The 23,645-nt window shown below is 38.8% G+C and overlaps 4 protein-coding genes across 6 annotated transcripts in view; 1 reads left to right on the top strand and 3 right to left on the bottom strand.

Annotated features, from left to right (window-relative positions):
* Window positions 1–306: 306 nt before the first annotated feature.
* Window positions 307–2,916, bottom strand: LOC137976764 (uncharacterized). Its single transcript, XM_068824109.1, has one exon. It carries the CDS (start codon window positions 2,914–2,916, stop codon window positions 307–309), a length of 2,610 nt encoding a protein of 869 aa, XP_068680210.1.
* Window positions 2,917–5,187: 2,271 nt separating this feature from the next.
* On the top strand, window positions 5,188–13,754 carry LOC137975390 (GTP-binding nuclear protein Ran). Its single transcript, XM_068822494.1, has 4 exons — window positions 5,188–5,407; window positions 5,509–5,593; window positions 12,148–12,461; window positions 13,114–13,754. Exons 1-4 carry the CDS (start codon window positions 5,366–5,368, stop codon window positions 13,330–13,332), a joined length of 660 nt encoding a protein of 219 aa, XP_068678595.1. The 5' UTR covers window positions 5,188–5,365; the 3' UTR covers window positions 13,333–13,754.
* LOC137975391 (sterile alpha motif domain-containing protein 15-like) lies at window positions 13,747–16,691 on the bottom strand. The gene is made up of 3 exons (XM_068822495.1): window positions 16,527–16,691; window positions 16,006–16,104; window positions 13,747–14,177 (listed from the first exon to the last, which is right to left on the bottom strand). Exons 1-3 carry the CDS (start codon window positions 16,683–16,685, stop codon window positions 13,977–13,979), a joined length of 459 nt encoding a protein of 152 aa, XP_068678596.1. The 5' UTR covers window positions 16,686–16,691; the 3' UTR covers window positions 13,747–13,976.
* Window positions 16,692–21,280: 4,589 nt separating this feature from the next.
* Window positions 21,281–23,645, bottom strand: part of LOC137974743 (syntaxin-1A-like) — a 33,552-nt gene continuing 31,187 nt past the window's right edge. Inside the window, exons 13-15 of one of the 3 annotated variants that reach the window (XM_068821705.1) lie at window positions 23,571–23,645; window positions 22,999–23,073; window positions 21,281–22,507 (exon numbers count right to left, since the gene is read on the bottom strand). The exon at window positions 23,571–23,645 is cut by the window's right edge and continues 36 nt beyond it. In XM_068821705.1, coding sequence (XP_068677806.1) covers window positions 22,418–22,507; window positions 22,999–23,073; window positions 23,571–23,645 — 240 coding nt within the window. In that variant the 3' untranslated portion in view covers window positions 21,281–22,417. The remainder of the gene's footprint in view (window positions 22,508–22,998; window positions 23,074–23,570) is intronic. The other 2 variants (XM_068821704.1, XM_068821703.1) reach the window with 2 other exon arrangements.

The raw sequence follows: 23,645 nt of genomic DNA, 5'->3' as shown, positions 1-23,645 counted from the left end.
TTCTATTCCAAGCTAGAAAAACACTCGTGCACTAACAAAAAATGACAGTGCAATGGAGGGGGTTTTTTATGTAAGGGTAAAAAGTGCAAATATTTTGTCACAAAAAAGTGCGATCATTGAATGAACTTGTACAGTTTGTTTTCCCGATAACTTTCGAGACACATAAATAAGTCTTGGTCTTCGGTGCTTCTTGTGAATTTTGCCCGTCTCCCCTTACACCACTGTTATCCTCGCATAGTAGTTGTAGGAAAACTACGCAACTTTAAGGTATTGATTGGTCAAACAATTAATCAATAATTATTAATATCAATCTAACGGGATGTCATCCATGACTTTTCTGTGAGATTGCCTGGCCTTAACACTGTTGACAAATCTATTAAGGTAAAGTGTCCCTGTCCCAGCAGGCAAAACGTGGTTCAAATCAAAGGGATTTTCAGAGGCAGGATCAACCATTCTTCGAAATATGGCTTCTTCATTTCCTATTCCAAAGTCGGGTTGCTCCAAGATGTACTTCCAAGTTTTAATAACACCTTGGATACCATCAAGTATTCTGAGTTTCATGTTTGGTTCAGAGCTGATCCAGATTTTGCCATAAGCCATCTCCCAGCATTCATCTTCAAACATCATAGGGAGAACCTCTCTGGGGAGGTTATGCCTTTGTGTGATTTCTCTAAGCTCTTCTACTAAGGATCTTTCCAAGGGAACAAGAGCTTTGATGTTACTTTCGGAGTCGTCAAAAGCAAAAACGATCAATTCTTTAACTGTAGCAAAGAAAAGATCTTTCAAGTCATGATAACGAAGACTTGAAGGTGGAATGATGCTTCCTTGGTTGGTCGTCTGCAACTTCCGGTTAGAATGAGCTTCTTGCTCTAATGCTTGCCTCGTTTTGGTCGAAGACATAGGCTTAGTACCTGCGGTTGCGGCAATGCAGTCAGCCTTCTTTGAAACTATAGCTGCATTTTTTTGTCTTTGTAGGAGCTCTTTTCCAAAATGCGTCGGATTTGCAATTATCTGCTCAACTTTATCTGACAAGATCTCGAGAATCGAACACCTTTCAATGTAATCTACGCCAAATAGGTTGAATGATTTTACAAAGAAATGTGGCAAAGTTTTCTTCTTAAGGGCTTCGTGAAGGTTTCGAAATAACTTCATCATGCATTTAGATCTGTTGTTGTCCGTCCACATCGCGGAACCTGTTTCTTCAATAGTTTGCAACAGGACGTTCTTCAAGTGAAATGTTACCATACCTTTCGGGTCAGTGGACAGATATACTCGATGGTATTTCTTCAGGCAGCGATACAATTCGCGCTGGACGTCATTTATCTCTTTGCTTAACAGGAATTCTGCGTGAGAAAATGATATTCTGAAGTCACAGTCAGGGTTTCCACCTTTCCTTGGGGGCTTTACAACCAAATGGAACCCTTCCTGTATAATCTCGTTTACAACGCAAGGTGATGGCCATTTGCGCGCTCTTGTGATCCAATCTTGCGATACCTTTGGCCATCCTAATGATCTTAAAGCAGGAACAAAGTCAAACCCGCCCTCAATGACTTGCAACTGTGAATTGTTTGTGTCCTTGGATTCATCTCCTGACCGAGGATCATCGATTTTTGCGTCGGTCTCGTTTTCAAAAAGGTGCTTAAACCAGCGTTCATGAATTTTTTGTTCCCACTCTCTTTCTTCTTCTTTTCTTTCGGAGCTTCCACCAGCGCTTACAGTCTCACATTTCCGTCCAGGCTTTCCAAATGTCTTCAACTCCTCCCATCTGTTACATCTTTCGCTGCAGCCACTTTTGTTTTCATTTGGTTGTTCACGTGGAAGGATGTTCTCTTCGACCATCAGCTCATCGTGCCTTGCTTCTGACAAATTCCTCATTGTCGGTTGGGTTGACAAGCATACTACGCTTGCAGCAGAATTTGTGTTTCCATTATTACCACTTAACACTGAATAAGGACAATTTGCTTCGTTTTTTTCACCAAGATTACGTGCCTCTTGATTAGTTTGAAACACTACTGGATGAAGTTTTGTGCGTTGCTTTTCTTTTTGAGTTTTTCTATCTACATCGCGATATCGGGCTTTCAGTGCTTCAGCACGGTCGCTAAACACCATCTCCTGGACAACATTGGGAAATACTCGAGGCTCACCACTGAGTCCACATCTTTTCAGGGAAAGTTGTAGTTCATTGGCATACTGAAAGTAATCTTCCAGGACTTTAGCGTGCTCCCTTGTATAATCAATTCCTCTAACATTGCATAGGTATTCTGCGATCCACTCCCATTCACCGAAATCCAGATTATCCAGATTTTTCGGGTCTTTCTGCCTCTCTAAATGTTCGGCCAAGGATCCACCCGATCTTGCAAAGTTAAGGGTCACGGCTGGGCTTATGCTGGTGCTGTTCGTCAGTTCCCATGTGCAATTGTCGATTCCTTCACGGGATGCTACTCGAAGTGCTCTTTTGACATAATTTGCCAAGTGAGGCAAATAGTCGCCAAAAATTACAGGATGGAAATTCTTAAGGGCTGAGGTGGCTAGGTAATTTGTACCTTGCACAAGGCACGACTGCAACACAGGATGGAACGCTCCTTTTATTCTTACATGTAGTGGATTTTCGGTTGAATATTCTATTAGCTCGTCATGGATTATCATCTCTTCTGCATTCGGGAAGATCATTAAATCCAAATCTCCGATATCTCTGGGCTCTACGCATTTTAAATCTTCCGCGGCGCTTCCATATGGTTTGAACATGATGTTGTTTTCATACTTTTGGTTCCATGTTTCAGAGAGGTGCTTAAAAAAATAGCTCGAGATGTGTTCGTTGTGATCTTTTACTATTTTACCTTCTATTGTTCGCTTTCCGAGATTCTTCAACACTGAGTTCAATTCCAAGTCTTTGATATCTCCTCCTCCCGCTGCCATTTTGAGAAATTGGTCCGCTTCTGCAGGGGCAAAGTTTTTTAAATAGCCGTTTTGACGCATAAGAAAGCAAAAGAAAATCAGGAAAACTTAGCATTTCAGTTTCCGGGGCTTTTGTTGAGACTCGGTGACACTGAGTAATCACGAGTGCCTCAGTATACCTTACACTTCTGCAGGATTTTAATATCACGAATCATTCAGGCCCGTAGGCAAGGTTTTTAACGGGAGGGTGCGATCCAACGAGGTGACGGACAAACGAGCGCCGGAGGAAACAGCCTCTAGTGGGATCAGGGGGCATGCTACCCCGGGAAATCTTGAAAATTAGGTTGTCTGAGACTGCATTTCATGCGTTTTGAAGGCAATATGATATGAAAACAGGCAGCCAAAAGTGAACTTAAAAACGTGGATATAACTCAAACTTTTAAACTTCACCGGAATGGTTTTTTTCAGCGCACAGACTACTTTACGTGTGTATTTTACAGCTTTAGAGAATTATGTCACTATTTAAAACGAACAAAAATAGAAATAAAGTTTACAATCCGTATTATTCACTGGGTTTACTGCCGCAAACCATGATGATCAGCAGTGCTGATCATCTTGATCTTTCAGTGTGCCAAGCTCAAGCCTCTTACACAAACAGTGAATCAGAACAGAAATATACTATATATATATTTTTTTATCAATTTACATTTTTTAAATCGTTGGTCACAAAAAAGTGAACCTTCGCAGCTCGTGGGGGGCTCACCCGTCGAAGCCCCCTTTCCTACCGGTCTGCCATTTCCCACTGTTCAAACACCAAGATGTTGTTTTTCATGAATACCGTGTCAGAACTGATTAACTAGAAATATTTCACACTAAAGCCGTCTTTGCTGCGAAGAATAATTTTATGCAAAACCCTTTCTCGAAAAAAAAAAAGGTGTCTTTGTGTTATGCTCACTAAAAGATGTTTTCACGATATTAAACCCAAAGGGAATCAACCATATCAGTGAAAACGATCGTGTTAATTTAAGTCATTTGAGTGGTTCAGATTCGACGTCCAAATCGGTTTCGAATATCATGTTTCACGTCCGATCTAATTCTACATATGCTCTAACTTTAGTTGTCATTACATTGATAACTCAGAATTATTGCTGGTAAATAAATTATCTCCCATATAAATTAACCATTGTCATGAACCACAAAATGATGCTCCTGTAGCCATTTTATCTAATCTATTTTAGGATAAGTGTAGATATTTTGTTTTGATGATTTCATCTGCAGTTTTCATCGAGATTTGTTGGAGGTTTGGATCACTTTTTTGTGCGTTTTTTCGGTTTTTATAGACCCTAGCGCCACGCATTCTTGTCCCCAGAGGCCGCGATTCTTTCGGTTAGCACCGAGAATAACGACCTGGTATGTACCTTAAGTAGGGTTATGAAAGTGTATCATAAAGCGCATAAATTATCATATCAACCAATAAATCAGCATATACAGCCATCTATAGCCACATATATTCATGTATACCCACTTATATCCATGTATGCCTATGTATATCCACGTAAAGCAATGTATATCCATGTATGCCCATGTAATGCCACGAACAGCCATGTATATCCATGCATACCCATGTATATCCATGTACAGCCATGATATACATGGCTGTACATGGCTGTACATGGGTAATATCCGGATATACATGGGTATACATGGATATTCATAGGCCTTTACCTTTATATATAACAATTTAAGGCTTACATATAATTACACACTATTATGATACACTTTAGCAACCCTACTGAAGTCCGCGAATCACGGACTTCCGGCTCGTCTGCGGAATCTCAGAAATTTGAAACAATTACTTTTGTTCTTGGGCCATCATCGTAGTTTGATCAAAAATAAGACACAAACAGCAGTGATAAACATATTGAACTTGTTCATTTTGATTATGACTTGACGTTTCGTCAAGTCATAATCATAATCGTCAAGTCATAATACGAAACGTCAAGTCATAATGAAAATGAACAAGTTCAATATGTTTATCACTGCTGTTTGTGTCTTATTTTTGAAACAATTAGTAGCTGTCAACGGTTGTCAAAATAGACCCCCACAGAGAATGCGCGTATTTTGGAATCAGCCAGAGGTTGCCAGAGGTCGTTATTTTCGGTGCTTACCGAAAGAATCGCGGCCTCTGGGGACGAATGATACGCCCCGGTAAAATGCTAACGATCCCGGACAAGAGCCATGCGCATTGCATGCCTATTTTACATCCGGGCAACCCTTTTGTTCCCGCCGACTTCAAACCCGACTGGTTATGACCGGTTGAGCTGTATTTGGATTTGGACATTACGATCGCTTCAAAGTTTACCATCTCATCGCGTTCATCTGTACACATCTTGTGTTAATAGAGGCTATTTGACGGAAAATATAGTGAAAAGAGATTAAGCTGTCCAGTCAAACATATTTTCTTTAAAGAATGTCGCAAGGCACCCAACCAGAGCCAGTAGCAATATTCAAAGTGAGCCTTGTGGATTTTTCTTACAATTATTGTATATTAGACTTTTCTGATCTTCGAAGACTTGCCATGATGTTACTAACGACAATGCATTTGCTCATTAGCTTGTTCTTGTTGGTGATGGTGGTACTGGGAAGACAACGTTCGTGAAACGCCATTTGACTGGAGAATTTGAGAAGAAATATGTGGGTTAGTAAAGTAATCTTCAAGCCGTAGCTTGGTACTTGTGTGCTATTAAATCTTTCGTGTTAAAAAAAAGCATGCCACGTTTTTTTCAAAAGTAACCACTTTCTGTCAAAAATTGCTGAATCCTCCATTGATTAAGCAAATAGAAGTATTGTACAGCCGTAGTAAGTTACTAAAACATGGAACCAGCGAAAACCACCCAAAACCAACGTGACAGTCACGCAACATCACACAGAGGCCATGTACGCAAACATCACACAAACCGGTCGTATTTAGGTATATTGTGGATGGTTTTGGGTCGTTTTGGCTGGCTTTGTTGGTAGTTGTAGGTAATTTTTGGCTGGTTCCTGTTTTAGTAACTGTGATTGTACAGCAGTACACGTCTGCTAATCATCATTTACGTAGTTGTAGCTGTTTGTCTGTACTTTTTAGGTTGATTAATTTAATTATGATTATTTAAATATGTGATTTGGGTAATGTTTCACACAGATGAGTTAGTTATTTTTTGATGACATCAAATAATATCTTGAAGCTGTATCTTGCAAATTATTTGTTGCTCACTTTATCAAAGTTGAAGCTGGTTAGCTTGGTTAGGGGGAGGCTGGGCATGAGTGACGGATTAAATCGAATGCAAAATATTTGCGGCTAAATTTCAGAATACCCTGCAACTTATTTGCATTTCATTGAATAAGAATAAGCTCTGTTGTATTCCGACGCGTTCTACTGGGGGAAACGATAGTGGTGAGGTGTTGCGGGGTATTTTGCAATTGCTCCATATCATTTGTTGAGTTCTCTGGGTTGAGGCATTTGACTTAAGCTGTTGGTGGCCTAGCCTGTGTACAGACGCCTCCTGTCCTCAGTGTCTGTGATTTACCGTATTTACCCGTGTATAAGCTGACCCCCCATTTTTGATGGCAAAAAAAGCAATTTCTTAATTTCTTTGTTAAATGTTCATGGGATACTAATCTTGTATTCCTCGATTTATGGAACTGTGGATTCACAAAAAATTCAGGGCCTCAAGCGCTTACTAGTTTTGTGGTTCAGCAGTTGTTGTATATGCGGGCATTTTGTCCTTGAGTTTCAAAAAAGTTCTCAGAAAATCGAACATGTAAACCTCAAACTAACCTGTTTCGTTGTTCAAGGATAAAGGGCTTTAGAGGATAAGCACAACATCACAGAAGCAGGAGTCAATCTTTGAAAATAACTTCAAAAATGATGCAAAATGTGCAAGGTTTAATTGGTCCTTGACTTATAATTTCTTCATGAAAAACAAAACAAAACTCCTAAACCAAACAATATGAAGTTTGCAAAAGCATTTAAATCAGCCAGGTTTGTATAAAGAATAAAAAACAATCATTAGCAACCAGCATTTTCAGGCAATGCGAGTGACTATGCTTGCACGCAAACATGAGGTATTGCGCCTGGTTACTAAGCCATTGAACGATTGCGTTTTATTTGAAGAAACATAAATGCCTTTTAGAGCTTTCCGCCTTTGGAAAACGAAAATTTCCAATGTCTATTTCATATTTGTACTTGTGAGTATCTTCAACATTTAGAGTTGGACAAATCCTTTTTCATTTCAACTGGAATTGCTTACATTCATCTTGAAGTCTTAATTGTCCACTGCGTTCGTTATGCTCAAGACAACATTATTATGTTAATTTGAATAAATTATTTAGCTGGAACTTGGCTCTAAATCTTTGACCTGTGTATAAGTCGAGGGTGATTTTTGGAGCTTCCTTTGAGACCATAAAAGGTCGACTTATACACGGGTAAATACGGTAGGCGTGTTCAAATACCTTGTGGTTTTTCTGGGAATGTGTGGAAATGATTCGATTGGTTATCATCCCGATCATTATATCATTGAAAGGACAAGTTTTGATTGGCTTTTATTTTTGCGGGGTTTGTAATATCTTCTCTACAAATATTTTTTGTATACATCAACATCATTGTGAAAGATTTTGTGATGAGTTAGGGTGTACTTTGTGGTTATGCATGGTAAAAAAAAAAAAAACGGATAAAAGTATTATTGATAGTTAAAGAGGCTATACTTTAAGAATATGAGAGGAATTTTTATCTCTGGAGTGTAACATGGAAATTGATTTTACATACATTTGTTAGCTCTGAAGAAATGAAGGGTGCTCCTGATGAATCTTCATGAGGTGAATAGCATGATTCAAAAGATTGTCCAATCGAAAAAGTGTTCTGCTATTCTCTGACAAGTCAATGTAATCATAATGCCTTGCTTGGACCAATCTAGTAAAGCGTGTTGTGCTGGATGATTTGAGAACATCTTTAACCCATTGAAAAATCAGTGTGCACTGTGTGTGATGTATAAGAATACTTGGCCAATTTTCGAGGTATAGCAGTGGTAAGCGAGCGTTAAAAATATAAAACCATATGCACAGTAAATGTACACAAGATACTGAGTTCTAGAATTAAGTTCACCTTGAAGAAGAAACAGTGAACTTCCACATGATGTAAAAATGTTGCTAAAAAGTGATTGAAAACACTATTTTTCGAAGCAGCGCGTGTTAAGGAATCAAGAAAGTTTTTGATCGCTAACTAAACAAAGGGCTTGAAATATATATATTACGTCAAAATATGCCTTGTGCAATTTACAGTTAAGTCTAACCATTCAATGGATAAAAATTGTTCAAACTTTATTCCAATTGCTTTGTCTTCTTGCAGGTATAAGTGCAAAAGTTATGCACAAATGCTGCCGCTGAAACAAAATTTCACCAAAAGTTTTCTGCTTGTTGAAATACACAAAACTGCAAGATTAATTTTGTTAATTGATCACTATCATGTTACATGACAGAACAAACATGGTCAAATCGTGTAGAAAAGTGCTCTTGGCAGTTCGAAAACTTTCACTGAAAGATAACTTACCCAACGCAAGAAAAACATCGGTGCGCAAATCGCAGCGACATCGCAGCAAAAATCGCTGGAGGTATTCTTGCATTTGCGGAATATAAATGCACGATCAATTTGATTTATTAGTTGAAGATACTGATGTTCCGAGGTATGTCAAAGGCGAAAATTCCTTCAATTACCAATTTATTTTTGGACAAAAAAACTTGTTCATCGGTTGACCAATATAAAGCTAAATTTGGGAGCTAATCAATGCCCATTATGATGTTAATTGCTACGAAGGCCTTTAATTCTGCGCAGCTTACTCCATGAAAACAGGCAATGTGCTCAGGGGTTTTCAATAGTTTTTGACAGGCATACCTACTCGTTTTGTTTACCATTAATTCTCATAGATCATCTCCTATGAAAAGTAAGAACAATATTTCATTCATGACGATTATCTAAAACAAATAAAGGCCAGTGGCTGCCACGAAATCTGGAACTTGAATATTATCGAGCTGGTCATTCCAGCTAGCTTCTTTTTTATCATCGGTGCCCACCATTCACTTGGTTGTCACCGTCTTCTTTGTCACGTATAAAGCCATCTAAATCAAAATTGTTGTTCCTAGTATCCCCTCCTGTTACAGGAAAACCATAAAAGCTCCTTTTATCCTCCAAATTGGGAAAAAAAGGCAGGGTATCCCCATTGTTTGATGCGTTATCTGAGGCTTTGGCCGTTGTCTTCGCATAATTTGATCGCGCGATTGAAAGGGCAAAAAGCCAGCCCTCGTGGGGTCTCTTATCAGCTCTCAAAATATGCTCACAAGACGACAAATGATAGGTCAATTATCCTACTGAATCTCCATAACAACAAAACATACAGATGTACTAACGGAGACTGGTTAGAGGCCTAAGATCAAGACGCCATTTTTACGGCCGGTTTAGGAAATTCAGGGGTCATTGTGCACAACCAGTTGCGGCAGTCAATGGGTTACCATAACATTTGGAGATATTGAGGAAAGTGGCAGCTCATCAGCAATGATCAGGGCTGTTTGAAATCTACTGCATTGACTGCCATTTTGAAATTTTAAATGGTGAGAAATGTGAACCATGCAAATTTTGGTCAGCATAGATGACTTTTTTTCTTCAAGGACACTTATAGTTTATAATACATATATATTTTATGCACAAAGTGTTAGACTAAATTTTTTGTTTCTGAAATGCAGAAATCCTAGAATAATTACTTTGTAGGGTGTGGTCTCTAAAGGCGTGTCTCGAATAATAGCTAAAACTGACCAACAGTTAATCAATTTGGCATTTTATGATTGGAGTTAGCAATTTCTTGATTCTTGAAAGTTCAAAGTCTAATCTTTGGATATCAAAGGGTGTAAAAACACAAGAATATTGTAATAGTAAATTTAATTATAGGTTAAATAGTGTGTGATACTTCTCAAAGCAAGGAACAATGCACGTTGGTTTACCACACTGTTTGCAATAACAATAATAGTCTGTTAAAGCTATTTTTGCTTTCTATCACGCATAACTTAAGTGACAACTTCATAGTTGCAAAAACAGAGCAATGACTTTAGGGTGATGCCATTTTTAAATCCCATGGCAAAACAACTTAACGACTTGGAAGCACTTTGCTGATTACTGTCATTCGCAAAGGACTTATTTGGAAACAAGAAACAACTCCCTTGTGTTAAATGGCGTTAAAACTAGTAATAGCTATCGCTAAGTGCCAACGAAACAGTCAATATAATACATAGTTTGCAGATTTGTATCAGAGTTCCAAAATACCCAACAGTAGTTGTAATTTTTTATTTGAAAGTACTGCAACTCAACTAGTTAACAATAATACAATAATAGAAATTGCACACTTTGTATCTCCAACAACAACTTAGATGTCAACGTGTTTTGCAATAATATGGAAAGTACTGCTGTAATTTTTGAACAGCCGTAATTTTAACAGGAATATATAATAATTAAGTTGAATAAAATCAGTGCCATGTAAAAAAATCGCCAAAGCGTTTTCAGACTTTTCAGTGTGAAACATGTAACGGGGAATCAAACTCTCTTGCCCATGAAAGTTGTTTCAATTGTAGAATTGTTTTTTTTGCAAGATACAGCTATGAATTATAAGTCAAATTGATCTTTGAATTGTATAGTTTGTAGACAACATATTTCCTTTTTGAAAATTAAATTAAATTGTTCACAAGTCAATGGTTACAAAACAAAGAACAAACTGCTCTACTGGCGGGCCGAAATCTGAAATTGATAACAGCGGCCAATAAGAACACGTACGTAGTTTTGAGCTCGTTGACTCAATATAGAACACAATGGTTTGAAAATAAATATTAAAGAACACTCAAAGCAAGTGTACACAACACAATGCTTGCTTTTCGCCATATAAGCATCAACTCGCTTGGCAAAAGCCACGGCATCCTCATCAACTGTTGAAGTTGAAGATGATTTAGCTCTCGCACCTGCCGAGGCCGCCATTTTGTGTGCAACTAAATTCGAGCTCCTCGAGTCAAAAGAAAAAATAAAAGAAAACAATTTCTATACCACATAAGATAGCCCGGGACAGCAGGAAAGTTTCTAACTTCTGTAGGACACCGAGAACTCAGAAAAAGCCTAAAATTTCAGCATAATTCAGCATATAACACGGAGCTAACAATCTCACGTCCAACCCTCACACGCTCATTTGCATAATCACTGTTTTGCCCTATAGCTTAGTTGTAGAAGTTAAGATAGCAGGGATCGTGTTAAGGAAAAAGTCGTGCATTTTTACACAAGAAGGATCCATAAAATGCATTTTTAAAATCGTAATGCATCCCAGGATGCAGGACACTTGCTCAAAGAACTAACCCTTTGACAAACAAAGTAAAACTGCATGGCAAAAAGGTCAGAAGAATTGCCATTGGATTTAGCAGAGTAATAGACTACAACTACCAGAACATCCAGGTAGCTTGCAAAGGAGGTGACAAAGGAGACTTGTCAATGAAGAAAAACACTTTCACCACTGGATGCAAGAATTTCCATACAGCAAACTAAATCTTTGAAGAGCAGTTTCATTGCAGGAAACGGTACAGCCTTATCAATAATGACACTGCTCTGCCCATCTTTGCTCGCCCATATCGAGAACTGTAGCTATATTTTGTGTTAGGTTAAAGTTGTGAGACAAAAACAACAATAATAAAGACAAGTTAACATTGAAGTAAAAATAGTTTATTTGCCGCTAGTCTTTTTTGTAAACTTTTTCTTTAGGAGGGTGCTGAAAATATTGGAACCCACCAAAAATGAAAGGGACCCCAATTTGGCAAGACATGTGGGTCCCAGTACCCAAAATGAAAAATTCAAGCACCTTCCCAGGATAGTCAATGTAAAAATACAACATAAAAGTTAAAATGCCACAGGAGGGCACAAAATCTGAACCTTTAGTAGCTATTACTTTTTACCAGAAATTGGCATAGAAAGCACAGTACTTCATTTAATTGGGTAAATAATTGTTTTATTTTCGTGGAAGGGGTAAAGTCCAATAGAAATGAACATAAAATTGTTTGATCTGCACATGTAACGCGGATTAGCTTTTGGACGCAAAAATTATTTCACTGTAGGTAGTCAGGAAATAATTTATGGTGCACGTTTTCATCTGAATTATGCTGCAGTATCTGACACAAACTTCTGTATCTTCATCACAGCTACCTTGGGAGTTGAGGTTCATCCACTAGTTTTTTACACTAGTAGAGGTCCAATCCGCTTCAACGTGTGGGATACAGCTGGCCAGGAGAAGTTTGGTGGCTTGCGTGATGGGTACTACATCCAAGGCCAGTGTGCTATCATTATGTTTGATGTAACGTCAAGGGTGACGTACAAGAATGTACCTAACTGGCACAGGGATCTTGTTCGTGTGTGTGAAAACGTCCCCATTGTCCTTTGTGGAAACAAAGTTGATGTCAAAGATCGCAAAGTCAAGGCAAAGACAATTACCTTCCACAGAAAGAAGAACTTGCAGGTAATGTTGCAGTGGAACATCACAGGTTATTTTGTTACTTGTAAATCGTCACCTTCATCCTTTTCAGGTTTAAAGGTGCATAACGCTGCTGTATTGCAGGTTTTATGTATTCATCTCATCTCAGGCGTAGATGACAAGTCTATTGCCATGCCCTTGTCTGAGATATACTGGAGTAGTCATACCACAGGGAAGTGTGTTTTTAATTCCCTTATAACATCTGTACCTACTTGGCTGTCAGTTCGAGATTTGATAGAGCTCTGAATTTCGATTTCCAGTAGTGTTTTTTAGTTGATGTGGTGGACGGCAAGGTTTATTGTCAAAAAGATGAACAGATCTTTAACAAACTAAACGTTTGTGTTACTAGTTCGGATACCCTTCCACTGAGCAACAGAGGAGTCTTGAGAACTTACACCATTGACCCTTTTGCCCCAAGAGGGTCCCCCTTGATAAGCAAGAATGTCTGGCATTAGGCAGACGTAAATCTACAGGTAGCTGTTCTAGGAGGGAAAAGGTGAAAGGGGACATTTTTGTGAGCAGATCTAAATGTTAAACTAGTTTCTTTGATTAATCTGACAGGCAGTTGAAGTAGATTAAGTTCATTCTTGTGCATGTAGCAGTAGTGATTGACACCACTGTGATATTTCTTTTTCAGTACTATGACATAAGTGCCAAAAGTAACTACAACTTTGAGAAGCCATTTTTGTGGTTAGCAAGGAAACTTGTGGGAGACCCAAATCTGGAGTTTGTGGAAATGCCAGCACTTGAACCTCCTGAAGTCCCACTTGATCAAAATCTTATGCAGGAATATGAGAAGCAACTACAGGAAGCACAAGCGACTGCTCTCCCAGACGACGATGATGCTGACTTATAAATTGATTACTTCTTGGAACTGTGCAGCTTGTTCCCTGAAAGACTATGATTGCTTTGCAATGTTCTGCCCATTCTGTACTTTTTATATCTTAATAATTAATTTGTTAGTAATTCACAGGAAATCATTAGATATGTGAATAGAACTAGAGCAATAATTTCTATTTAAGTAGTTGGAAAGGTAGATGTGAAACTGAAGTGAGGCTTCAAAAATTATGTGTTGTTTATTTCTGTGTTTTTGTGCATATGTCAGACAAGAGGAAGAAAGACAGCTGTAATGGGAATATGGTTACACCACATACAGTTGAAGAAACCAGAAGTGTTACACAGGTCACATTAATTTTGTTAGACTATTATTTTGCTAAAGGCAAACACTATCATAAAATGAACTTTTAATCCAGAAAATAAAGTTGGCTGGTACATAGATTAGTGGAGTTTATTATTTTCCTTCCTGTTTCCTCTTTTGGTAACGGCAAAAAGGATTCAGGATAACTAACAAAGCAGCATTGATATGTCTTCATTTGAAGGACTTGAGGGGAGCTTTGGCTTCAGTACAAAAGATTTATGGTATCCAGATATGTTCCCCCCTACAATAATAATATTGTATTGTTGCATGCATTAAAATGTACTTTAGTGGAATGTGGGGAGCTATCTCTTGCTTTGCTTGTATTTTTCTTGCTTCTGTAATTGTCGTTTGTAATCTTCGAAAGTCAGTATGTCTGCTTCCTTTCCAGTCTTGCTTTTCTTTTCAAGAAATAGTCCTAAAGTCTCACGATGCATAAGAGATATGCTCCTGTTCCAGTAGGGCTCTTCAATTCCCAATAATTCTCGAATTTTTCTTGCAATAACCTTTTGTTATAAAGAAAAAAAAATACTTTGACAAGCAGCCATAGGCTATTTACATTAAAGCTCAATTTCACTGCATTACTGCACTCCCTTATCTGCTTTTTTTAATGCACACTGCTCACGCTTGAAATCACAGTGGATTGAATCTCTGATTTGAATCTCATAATCTACTGCAAAGCATGTTGCAAGAACAGGTTTTGCTGTTTGTGCTTTGAAATTTAACTTTCAGTGCCCTGTGAAACTTGGCAAAACCAGAGGACAATTTAGTTGCTGCAAAGCCTATCGTTTTGATGACTCCATGACATTATTTTTCAAGTAACAAAAAACTTAGTGACTAATTTATACGACATAAATCAAGTTAGGATATGTAGTGTTGCACTTATGCTCCAGTCAATGTAAATCCCCACCCCCCAAACCCGGGACTATGTGGGGATTAGCCAGGGACTACGCACAAAAATTGTGCTGCACTGGGTGGGGTACTAGCCTTATTTTGAATCTTGTTGTACTTTGGGTGGAGTTGTTTAGACTTGAAAACTGCTGACCATTCCACAAGGTCAAGTGAATTGTGAAGCAGGAATTCATGGTAAGTGTCTCATTCATTGGTAGAAAAATTCAAATAATACCTTTTCATTCCTCATGGAGGGCTTTACAGCAGTTAGCAGTCACATGCCCCTCAAGGACATTTTTTCATATTTCAAAACTAAAATTTAGGAGGATGTCAATCAAATTCTTTCGTGACAATAGGAATAGTCCTGTTGTCTTGGCAGCAGTTGAATTCCTCATGGAAACATTTGATTGACATCCTAAATTTTACTTTCAAAATATGTACATCGATATTGTTGAGGGGTGTTTGTGACTGACGACTGCTGTAATGTGTATCGCCTTTGTACTTTTTGCTCTTTGGTCAAAGTTTTCACAATAAATCATGTTTTGAGGTGTGAAAGGTCCATTTTAAGTGAATGAATTTGTTTCGGCTCAATTTTCATTTGATGTCTAACCCGGCACCACATATGCAAGGATTAGGAAGTATGCATGTTTTCGATTGGATGAAGAGAAAACAAGAAATAAAGCAGCGAAAACGTACGAAATATTCAACAACAGTTGCCTTGGCAATAGTGGAAGATCCGACTTTGGTACAGAACGATAGCTCATTCGCACGCTACATTGGATTTTTTCTCAAGGTCTCTCAAAATACTGTGTGGGATGCAATATACAATTATTGTAACTTACCAGATGAGTATAAATTTTGCTCTCCCATTTCTTCTTTTTTGTTGAAGATGTATCTTTTAACATTTGATGCCATTTTATTCAAAAAATAAAACTAAGCAAGCAATCTTTTATTTAATATCATTTCAAAGAAATGTTTCAACTTTTCTTTCAGCTTTTGTTTGTTGAGAACATCAACTATGAAACCCTTTAAAATCTGGAATTGTTCCAGAAAAGTTCGGGGGATTAGGCAGTCTAAAATTTCCCCATATAGTGGAGCATTAGCTCCTATAGAGGTTTTGCACGGCAGCCATGTTGCATGGCAGGAACAATAGATTCTTTTTCCTATGGGAATAAACGTTCTCTCTAATGCAAAACATTTTCATTGTTCCTGCCATGTAACATGGCTGCCGTGCAAAACCTCTATTAGAAACTGCAAATGCCTAAACCCCGCCCAATCCCCTGGGGTGGGTGGGGGAGGCGTACATTGACTGCTGCATTAACACGTGCATGATGAGTATGTTCAAGTAAATGGATTTTGCCCGGATATTCTGTGTTCAAGATTGGCTTCCTCAAGAAGAAGGCCATAGGCGTGACGTTGTCTTGTTGAAAGTTGCATACAAACCTTTATGTGAGCAAAGTCATTTACACCCATGTTTGGCAATGACGAAGCATCAACATTAATAAGTTTTCTTCCGTTTATAAGATTATCCCTGAAACAAGCCTACAAACATGCAAAAGAAATGTTATACGTATTCTTAGATGACACTAAAAGAATAGTTTTTTGGGGAGTTTCCGAACAATACGTGGCATAATCTATTCTTTAAGTGAAAAGGCAGAAACTTTTTCTACAAGCAAAGAGATAATTCCTAAAAAAAGAAAAAAATCTGATTGACATCCAGGTGTAATTCTATATATCACAAAAAATTTGGAGCGAAACCATGAAAGAGCAAGAGAGCTTTATAAATTCACAAAATGCTATTAGGAACGCGCGGTAAACATTTGTCTCTCTGTTTGAAAAATACGTTGTACAACGCTCATGATCTTGCAATAAATTTCTATGAAAAATCCGAAAGGACCGTGATGCTTGGAGCAAATTCATGCATCGATATTTTTGAAGACATTTTAGAATGTTGATTTTCTCACCCGGTACTGTTTAAACCCTAAGAACTCAACCCAATCAGCGACGTCTTCAGTGCTCCAATTCAGACAAGAAGGCGTTCCATCATACTCAAAAGTCGGTTCGAATCCATTGTCAAATTTTGTAGGGGTCCTTCGAGAACTCTTGATGAGTCCTTCCGCCATTTTTGTTTGTCATGGCAACGATTAGCGTTCCGCAAAGGATCATAGAAAATTATTTCAGGTGACCCAGTCCTCTTCTCGATCGAGTTTCACCACGACCGTGTTGTTGAAACAGTGACGGGTTTCCTTACAGTGTAGGTACACCTTGTGGATGGCAAAATTACCTTTTTAGAATGCATGGTTTCGATTCATCATGATGGATTAGTGACCACTGGAATTTACAGAAAACTTACCCACACAGATCATTACCTGAACTTTGACTCGAACCACCCGCTAATTCACAAACTTGGAGTCATTCGCACCCTGAACCATCGGGCAGCTTCAATAATCACTATAATCAGTGACCCAAAAAAGCTCGCAGAAGAACAAGACTACGTTCAGAAGGCTTTGCGTGGCTGTGGATACCCAAAATAGGCCTTCCTAAAAGCAGCAAAGAAGGGAAAGAAACCTAGGACAGGAGGGAGCAGTGGCCGTCCAGAGAAGGCACTGGCTAAGATCCCGTACGTTGCTGGTGTTGCCAAAAGAATTAAGAACGCTCTCAGATCACATAACATCTCGACTATGTGCCGATTGGCACATTAAGGGTGCGTTCGATTCACCGTATTCCGGAATAAGAATACATGGAATATAAGTTAGAAATCCTTCGTTTTTACGGAGATTCACATTAAAATTGTCAAACATCCACTATAACGCTATTTTAAACATTTTTATTATCTTTGCTGCTTCGAAACGCGCCAAACATACCGTTTTAATCATCACTCTACGTATTCTTATTCCGGAGTAGGGTCAATCGAACGCGCCCTAAGATCTAAACTGGTCAAGGTCAAAGACAAGATGCGTAGAGAAAAGTTGTCAAATTTAGTCCACGGGATCCCGTGTGGATCTCGGGGATGTGCAACAGCTATGTTGGCGAGACCAGACAATGCCTGAGTACCCGCCTGGATCAGCACCGTCACCAGGGATCCAACGAGGCACAGACTTCTGCGGTGTACCTACATTGTAAGGAAACTCGTCACTCTTTCAACAACACGGACGTGGGTGATACTCGATCGAGAAGAGGACTGGGTCCGACGAGGAATAAAGGAGGCCATATGGTAAAGGATAAAGCAGCCTTCTCTCAACCGCAAAGGGGGGCTCCGTTTCAGTTTGTCCAACACATGGGACCGGGTGCTGAGGCGCTTTCCTAGTCGCCTGTCACGTGATCTGTCCAGGTCACGTGACCTCCAGCATTAGCTGATAATGGCCATGGTTTATGGCCGAAACGTTCTATGTTTTAATACACTATTTCCAGTAAAAGATTTAATTCTTTAACATTTTACAAAACTGGATGATTAGAAATTATGTTTACTTATAAGTTTGAGCTCTTTTAAGTATTTCACGCCTATTCCATCTCAATAGACCTTTTAACCGATACGGCGGCCATTTTGATTTCCATTGTTTCGAAAGACATTATGGGATGCTCAGGGGGCAAATTAATGTGTATTTGACCCCTGGGCATCCCATAATAGCTATTCGAAACAATGGAAATCAAAATGGTCTCCGTATCGGTAAAAAGGTCTATTATGTTGTACATTATGGGCGAAGTATCCATTAAATGTATTGGTACGGACGGATGAAGTAAAGAGAGAGAATGAAAGATTCACGGCGGTGTGCCCACGTTGTCATCAAAACCTTAAAATCATAGGACATTTCAAGTTGTTGTTTTAACGAGTACGGGTGAGAAGCTAACAAAAATGCGTGCAGCACGATCATTTTTCCTTTTTCAACCAATAAAATTACTGCTTAATGGCGTTGTCGTGTTGTCCCCATTCAATAAAGGTGGACAGCAAAAAAGCAACTGCCGTGACTTAAGGTGATTCCTCAGAAAAAAAAAGTTGTCGAACGATTTTCTTGAAACTTTCCCTGAATGTTCCCTTCGAATCCCTGTTTTGAGAACTACGGTATGTCACCGTGCTTGTTTGAGAGATATAATGGACCAATCTTACTCCATTGATACCTGTACCGATACTAATCACGCGCGTTATTTCATCGGCTCAGGGTACATTTTCCTGTAGCTAAACGAGAGGGTTTTTAAAAGTAACACTTGAAAAAGCACCTGATTGGTAGAAAGTCTAGAGCATATGGAACACTGTCTTATGTAGTTTATGGAAAAATCACTCAACTTAAAACGACGTCGACTAAAAACGTTTCTCGAATCGTTTTGAAGATCATAATTTACATCCCTGGGTAAGGGGCTTTGTGTACGTTTTTAGGTATATCTTTCTTTTTTTAGGTATATCTTTTTTTCCTTCCGATAATTTTTAAAAAAAATTTTTGTTTTAAAGGGGATAATTTGTACACCAAAATTATAGAATATAAAATATAGGTCACCGTGCTCGTTTAACCCTTTGGCTACTGGAGATTTGGCCGAAAAACACGTTTTGAAGCTAGTTGAGGGGTTTTTTGGTCACTGTCGTGCTGTTTAACAGCTAAATCTCCCTACAAACCCGTTTCCAGGTTGTACACTCCGCGGCCTTTTCAGCCAGGTGCAAAATAAGCGCTTGCAAAGTTCGGGCATGCACAGAAAGCAAAATTTCGAATTTTTTTGGGTTTAAAAGTAGCACAACACTTTCGACTTTCACTTTTCGCTTTCTCTCCTTCCCTCTCTTTTCGCTTTCCTAGCCTCATTTTTTTTTTTCAACTTGCTGGGCATTTGGTAGGCTTTATTTTGGTGGGAAAAGTTTCTGAGAAACCTTTCATCATCTTAGAATTAGGTGCTCAGAAAGGTAGGTGGGTAATGAAGAAAGCTTTTCATGGAGATTTTCAGGTCAGTGTTACATCGTTTTTTTGGCCGTTTCTCCAGTTTCCTTGACTGAATTGTGCTCATTCTGGTATAATTGAAAGATCTCTTCTCCCTGCAAAAGTTAGTGGACAAAGCTGTTCCTGACCTTTAAAAGTGATGACGTCACAAGGGGTAGATGGGACCGTGGATAAAGCTGGACGTATTTTGCCAGATAGTAATCAAAGGGTTGGGAGTAAAACACCATCGTACCTGTCTATCTCGAGTCACGTGTCTCTCTCTCCAATGTTAATGCGCGCACTTATTCGCAAAGAAGTATGGGTCATTTTCAACTTCTTTTAAATGTTTTGAAAACTATTTCAGCGTGTATGATCAACTTACGCCATATTTTCAATGTTGTAAATTTGATCCAATTTATAAATATTGACACACCATATGCGCAGTGCAATACTGAGGAATCAGTTTGAGGACCCAGACCTCAGTAACCTCGTTCCTAAGATATCTTGTCGACGACAATGGAGACCCTAGGGACGAGGTTGAGAGCTCAGAGGCGCGTGAGGGTATATACCTCGTGCCAGTATGCCATATAGTGGCCTAACATATAGTCGTCCATATGCCCTTCTACGTATCATTACTGATCAACTGTCCATACCACTGTCCTTACTAATGTTCTACTCCGTGCATGCGGCGAGAGCTATTGAAATTTAAATGACCAATCAGAATGCAGAGAGCGGGAAAAACCGTGGTATCAAACGTCACTTCAATTGTTCGCAATTATATAAGGGGCTAGAAAATCTTTTGAAAGGTTTTGTGGCAACTTTTTTTCAACAAACTATGGCGCCAAAACTGGGTTGCTAGCAAGCTGCTTTCGAACGTTCAGCTGTTGTGCTTAGTCTGTTATTTGTACTTTTTCTAACGATTTTAACACGAATTAATTATGATAATAATGAAAAGAGTTTAGTGCCAGAAGATGTCAAAACTGTATTCATAATGTATTTGTGTTAACTTCGCGAAAAAAAGACTTTGGTGGCGTCCTTTCGACAGGGTAGATCGACAACAACGTCGTTTGCGCACAAAAATGCACCCTTTCCGATGAGAGGGAAAATGATTGACAGGATAGTACAGTTTTGACTGCCGCGCGCAATGCGAGCGCGGGTTCTGTATATGTAAGGCTGTGCCTAGCACTGATCAACTGTCCCTGACACAGATCAACTGTCCGTAGCACTGATCAACTGTCCCTATCGCTTATCACCTGTCCTCAGTTACCACTGATCAACTGTCCCTAGGAATGATCACCGTCCCTAGCTATCATCAACTGTCTCTACCACTGATCGACTGTCCCCAGTACTGATCAACTGTCCCTAGCACTGATCAACTGTCCCTAGGTACGATCAACTGTTCCAGTCACAAGGGTAATGAATAAGTAATATGTCGCCGCCGTGAAACCAGTTAAGGTAATTCCCTTGAAAATGACGTACTATCCAGATTTTTTTCAAAGTTGGCACAATTGATATTCATACACAGGACATTTTAAAAATGTAATAAAAAGATGGGGTCACCGTGCTTGTTTTCGCGCTGTATGCCCTATATTCTAAGTGTTTTTACCGAATTACGCGAGAAGCGTTCGAAACTAGATCAACCGGAAAAATTGTTGTTATGTAGCAAAAGCTATTGAGTATTACTGAAAACTTGAACTTAATTGTTTTTCCGGGCTATAATCTTTAATTAAAGTGAATTGAAATTGCTCAATAAGCAAAGAAATGTAAGCAAATTGGACCGCTACAGTCATCACCTTGCACTCAGTGTCTGGCTCCAAATGCAGTTTCACGTCATTTATATGTAAATACTACAACTTATACTATCCAACTTTTTTTCTCCTTAAAATATGTTTTCCGTGTACCTATTACGGGTAAATAGAACTATTAAAAATGGGGGGGTCACCGTGCTTGTTTCTTCGCAAAACTATGATAATGCATGGCAAAGGGGTAATTTGGGCTTCAAAATGATCATTTTCCGCAAAAGGACTGGGGCGAGTTCCAAAACAACACCTTCTTAACCGAGAAGAGTTATCATGATTGCTCTTAAAAGCTCTTGAAACGCAAAAAAGCGGCCTTTATTGCCTCTCTTCAGATGGCCGGGGTGAAACACCGCCATCTCCGAGTTGCAATGTTATGCGCAGTGCAAAACAAGGGAATCACCTTAAACGTTCGTTTTCTGGTCGAAATGTCTGCTGTAGTCTTTCATATCGTTAAAACATTGATGTGTTCGGGACATTTTTTCTCAGTGCCCGCTTAATACGGACACCTGGATAATACGGACAAGATGGCATGTCCCCTTAGTGTCCGTATTACCTGGGTTCCACTGTATCCATCTATCTTGATCAAACAAGCTTGGTCAATAAAGGATTTACTACATGGCTATACTTCTCTCTTCTCGTTTTCCATGTTTCCATGTCATATCACTTTTTGATTTTAACTGTTGTATTTTCTGATTCCTGTTGCAAAATACATTCACCAAACTCGTCCACATCTTTTTTGGCGCAGTAGTGAGAGCACTTGCCTCCCACCAATGTGGCCGGGGTTCGATTCCCAGACACGGTTCTCAATTCTCTACCATGGATGCACCGAGAGGTTTTCCTCCAGGTTTCTCTGGGGTACTCCGGTTTTCCTTTCTCCTCAAAAACCAGAATTTGATTTGATCTGCGTGGATTTGATGATTTCCCTTTACATTGTCCCCAACTAGTGTTCCGGCGCTAGAAAATTAGACACTTAAATAAAGTTCCTTTACACAGAATTGTGCGATTTTACTAGAATCATCACTCTCAGGAATGCCTTTTATCCATAGTTTACACGTACTTCAAATGCAGCACCAAGCTACCAAATTGCGAAAAGATAGGCTGATTGCGACCTGAAATATAACAAAACCTCCCATGTTTTTCTTCGCAATAGCTTCAATTCTACACTTCATCGTGAATGATCTGCCGCTTGTAGTCTGGCTTCACAGCCTCTGTTAATGACTTGCCGTACATTTCTAGGCGCGATGTCATCTGAGAACAAAAAACATTTGTCTCTTAAAATACGAAGTAATCACAAACAGAATCTTAATTGAATAAGAAATTTACGTTTATTTACGCCTAGAGTTTGTGGATGCAATGCGAACTGTCTCTCATATTGTATCCATCACTTATCTACTCTGAAAAATGTTAATAAAATAGTAATAATAAAATACAAAAAAAAAATTAAGATACGTTAGAAACAACACTGGGAATTTCGTGTCCAACTCTTTGGCTGGATTGTTAAGTACATATGGAAAGATTTATTTGCTCAATACGGTACGTAAAATGAGGAAGAAGATACAAGTGTCCGAAAAGCTATCCATCCAGTTTTATTTCAATTCAACTGAGAATGGTAGTACATTGTATGCTATTTTAATATTCATCAACATCAAGTGTAGAATATGTGTGCCCATTCTCAACTCTGTTAAAATCTACGAGTAGTTCTATTGTACATTACGAAATAACAAAGGTTTGTTTCTTACCACAACGGAAACCACAATCGCGACTATAATTGCCACAACTGTGACAATCAAGCAGACGATGATTAAAATTTTTTTCTGTTGACAAAAAATACCTTAATTAAACCTTACCATGAAAAATACACTAGTCAACTGCAAAAGTTAACTTTTAAGATCTGAGTTACATACAACCCAAAAGAACCCAAAACTTTCTTTGTAACAAATTCATTACTAGGTTAGTCAATGTTGTTGTTACTGATAGTAAAGTCATGCAGTTGTACTTTGCACCATTAACCCTCTGACTCCCAAGCCAGCCTGAACCGGCAATACTTAGTATTTTACTCTGTCTGACGCCAGAGTATTTTACTCTGTCTAATGCCAGACGATTTTACTCGTCAATGGGGAACCCCTGGGAGTCAATGGGTTAAGCATGTTGGTAAAAGTTCCCTAAACAATGCTCAAGAATTTCGCAAAATCTCCGGTGAACGAGACTGTATGGATGTACAGACAGGATGACAACAAGAAACTTTATATTTATAGTTAGTGACATTATATTTATAATAAATAATACTTAAATTTGACATCGTTAAACTCACCCGCCTTGCTTTGCTTTGATACTTGACTGCCTTTTTCGTATCACTTTTTGCTGATTGTACAAAGTCGACACCTTG

This window comes from Montipora foliosa, chromosome 11, assembly GCF_036669935.1.
Source record: "Montipora foliosa isolate CH-2021 chromosome 11, ASM3666993v2, whole genome shotgun sequence".
Classification (NCBI taxonomy): Eukaryota; Metazoa; Cnidaria; class Anthozoa; order Scleractinia; family Acroporidae; genus Montipora; species Montipora foliosa.
Note: the sequence above shows the minus strand (reverse complement) of the source record. Positions and strands in the feature narration are given on the sequence as shown.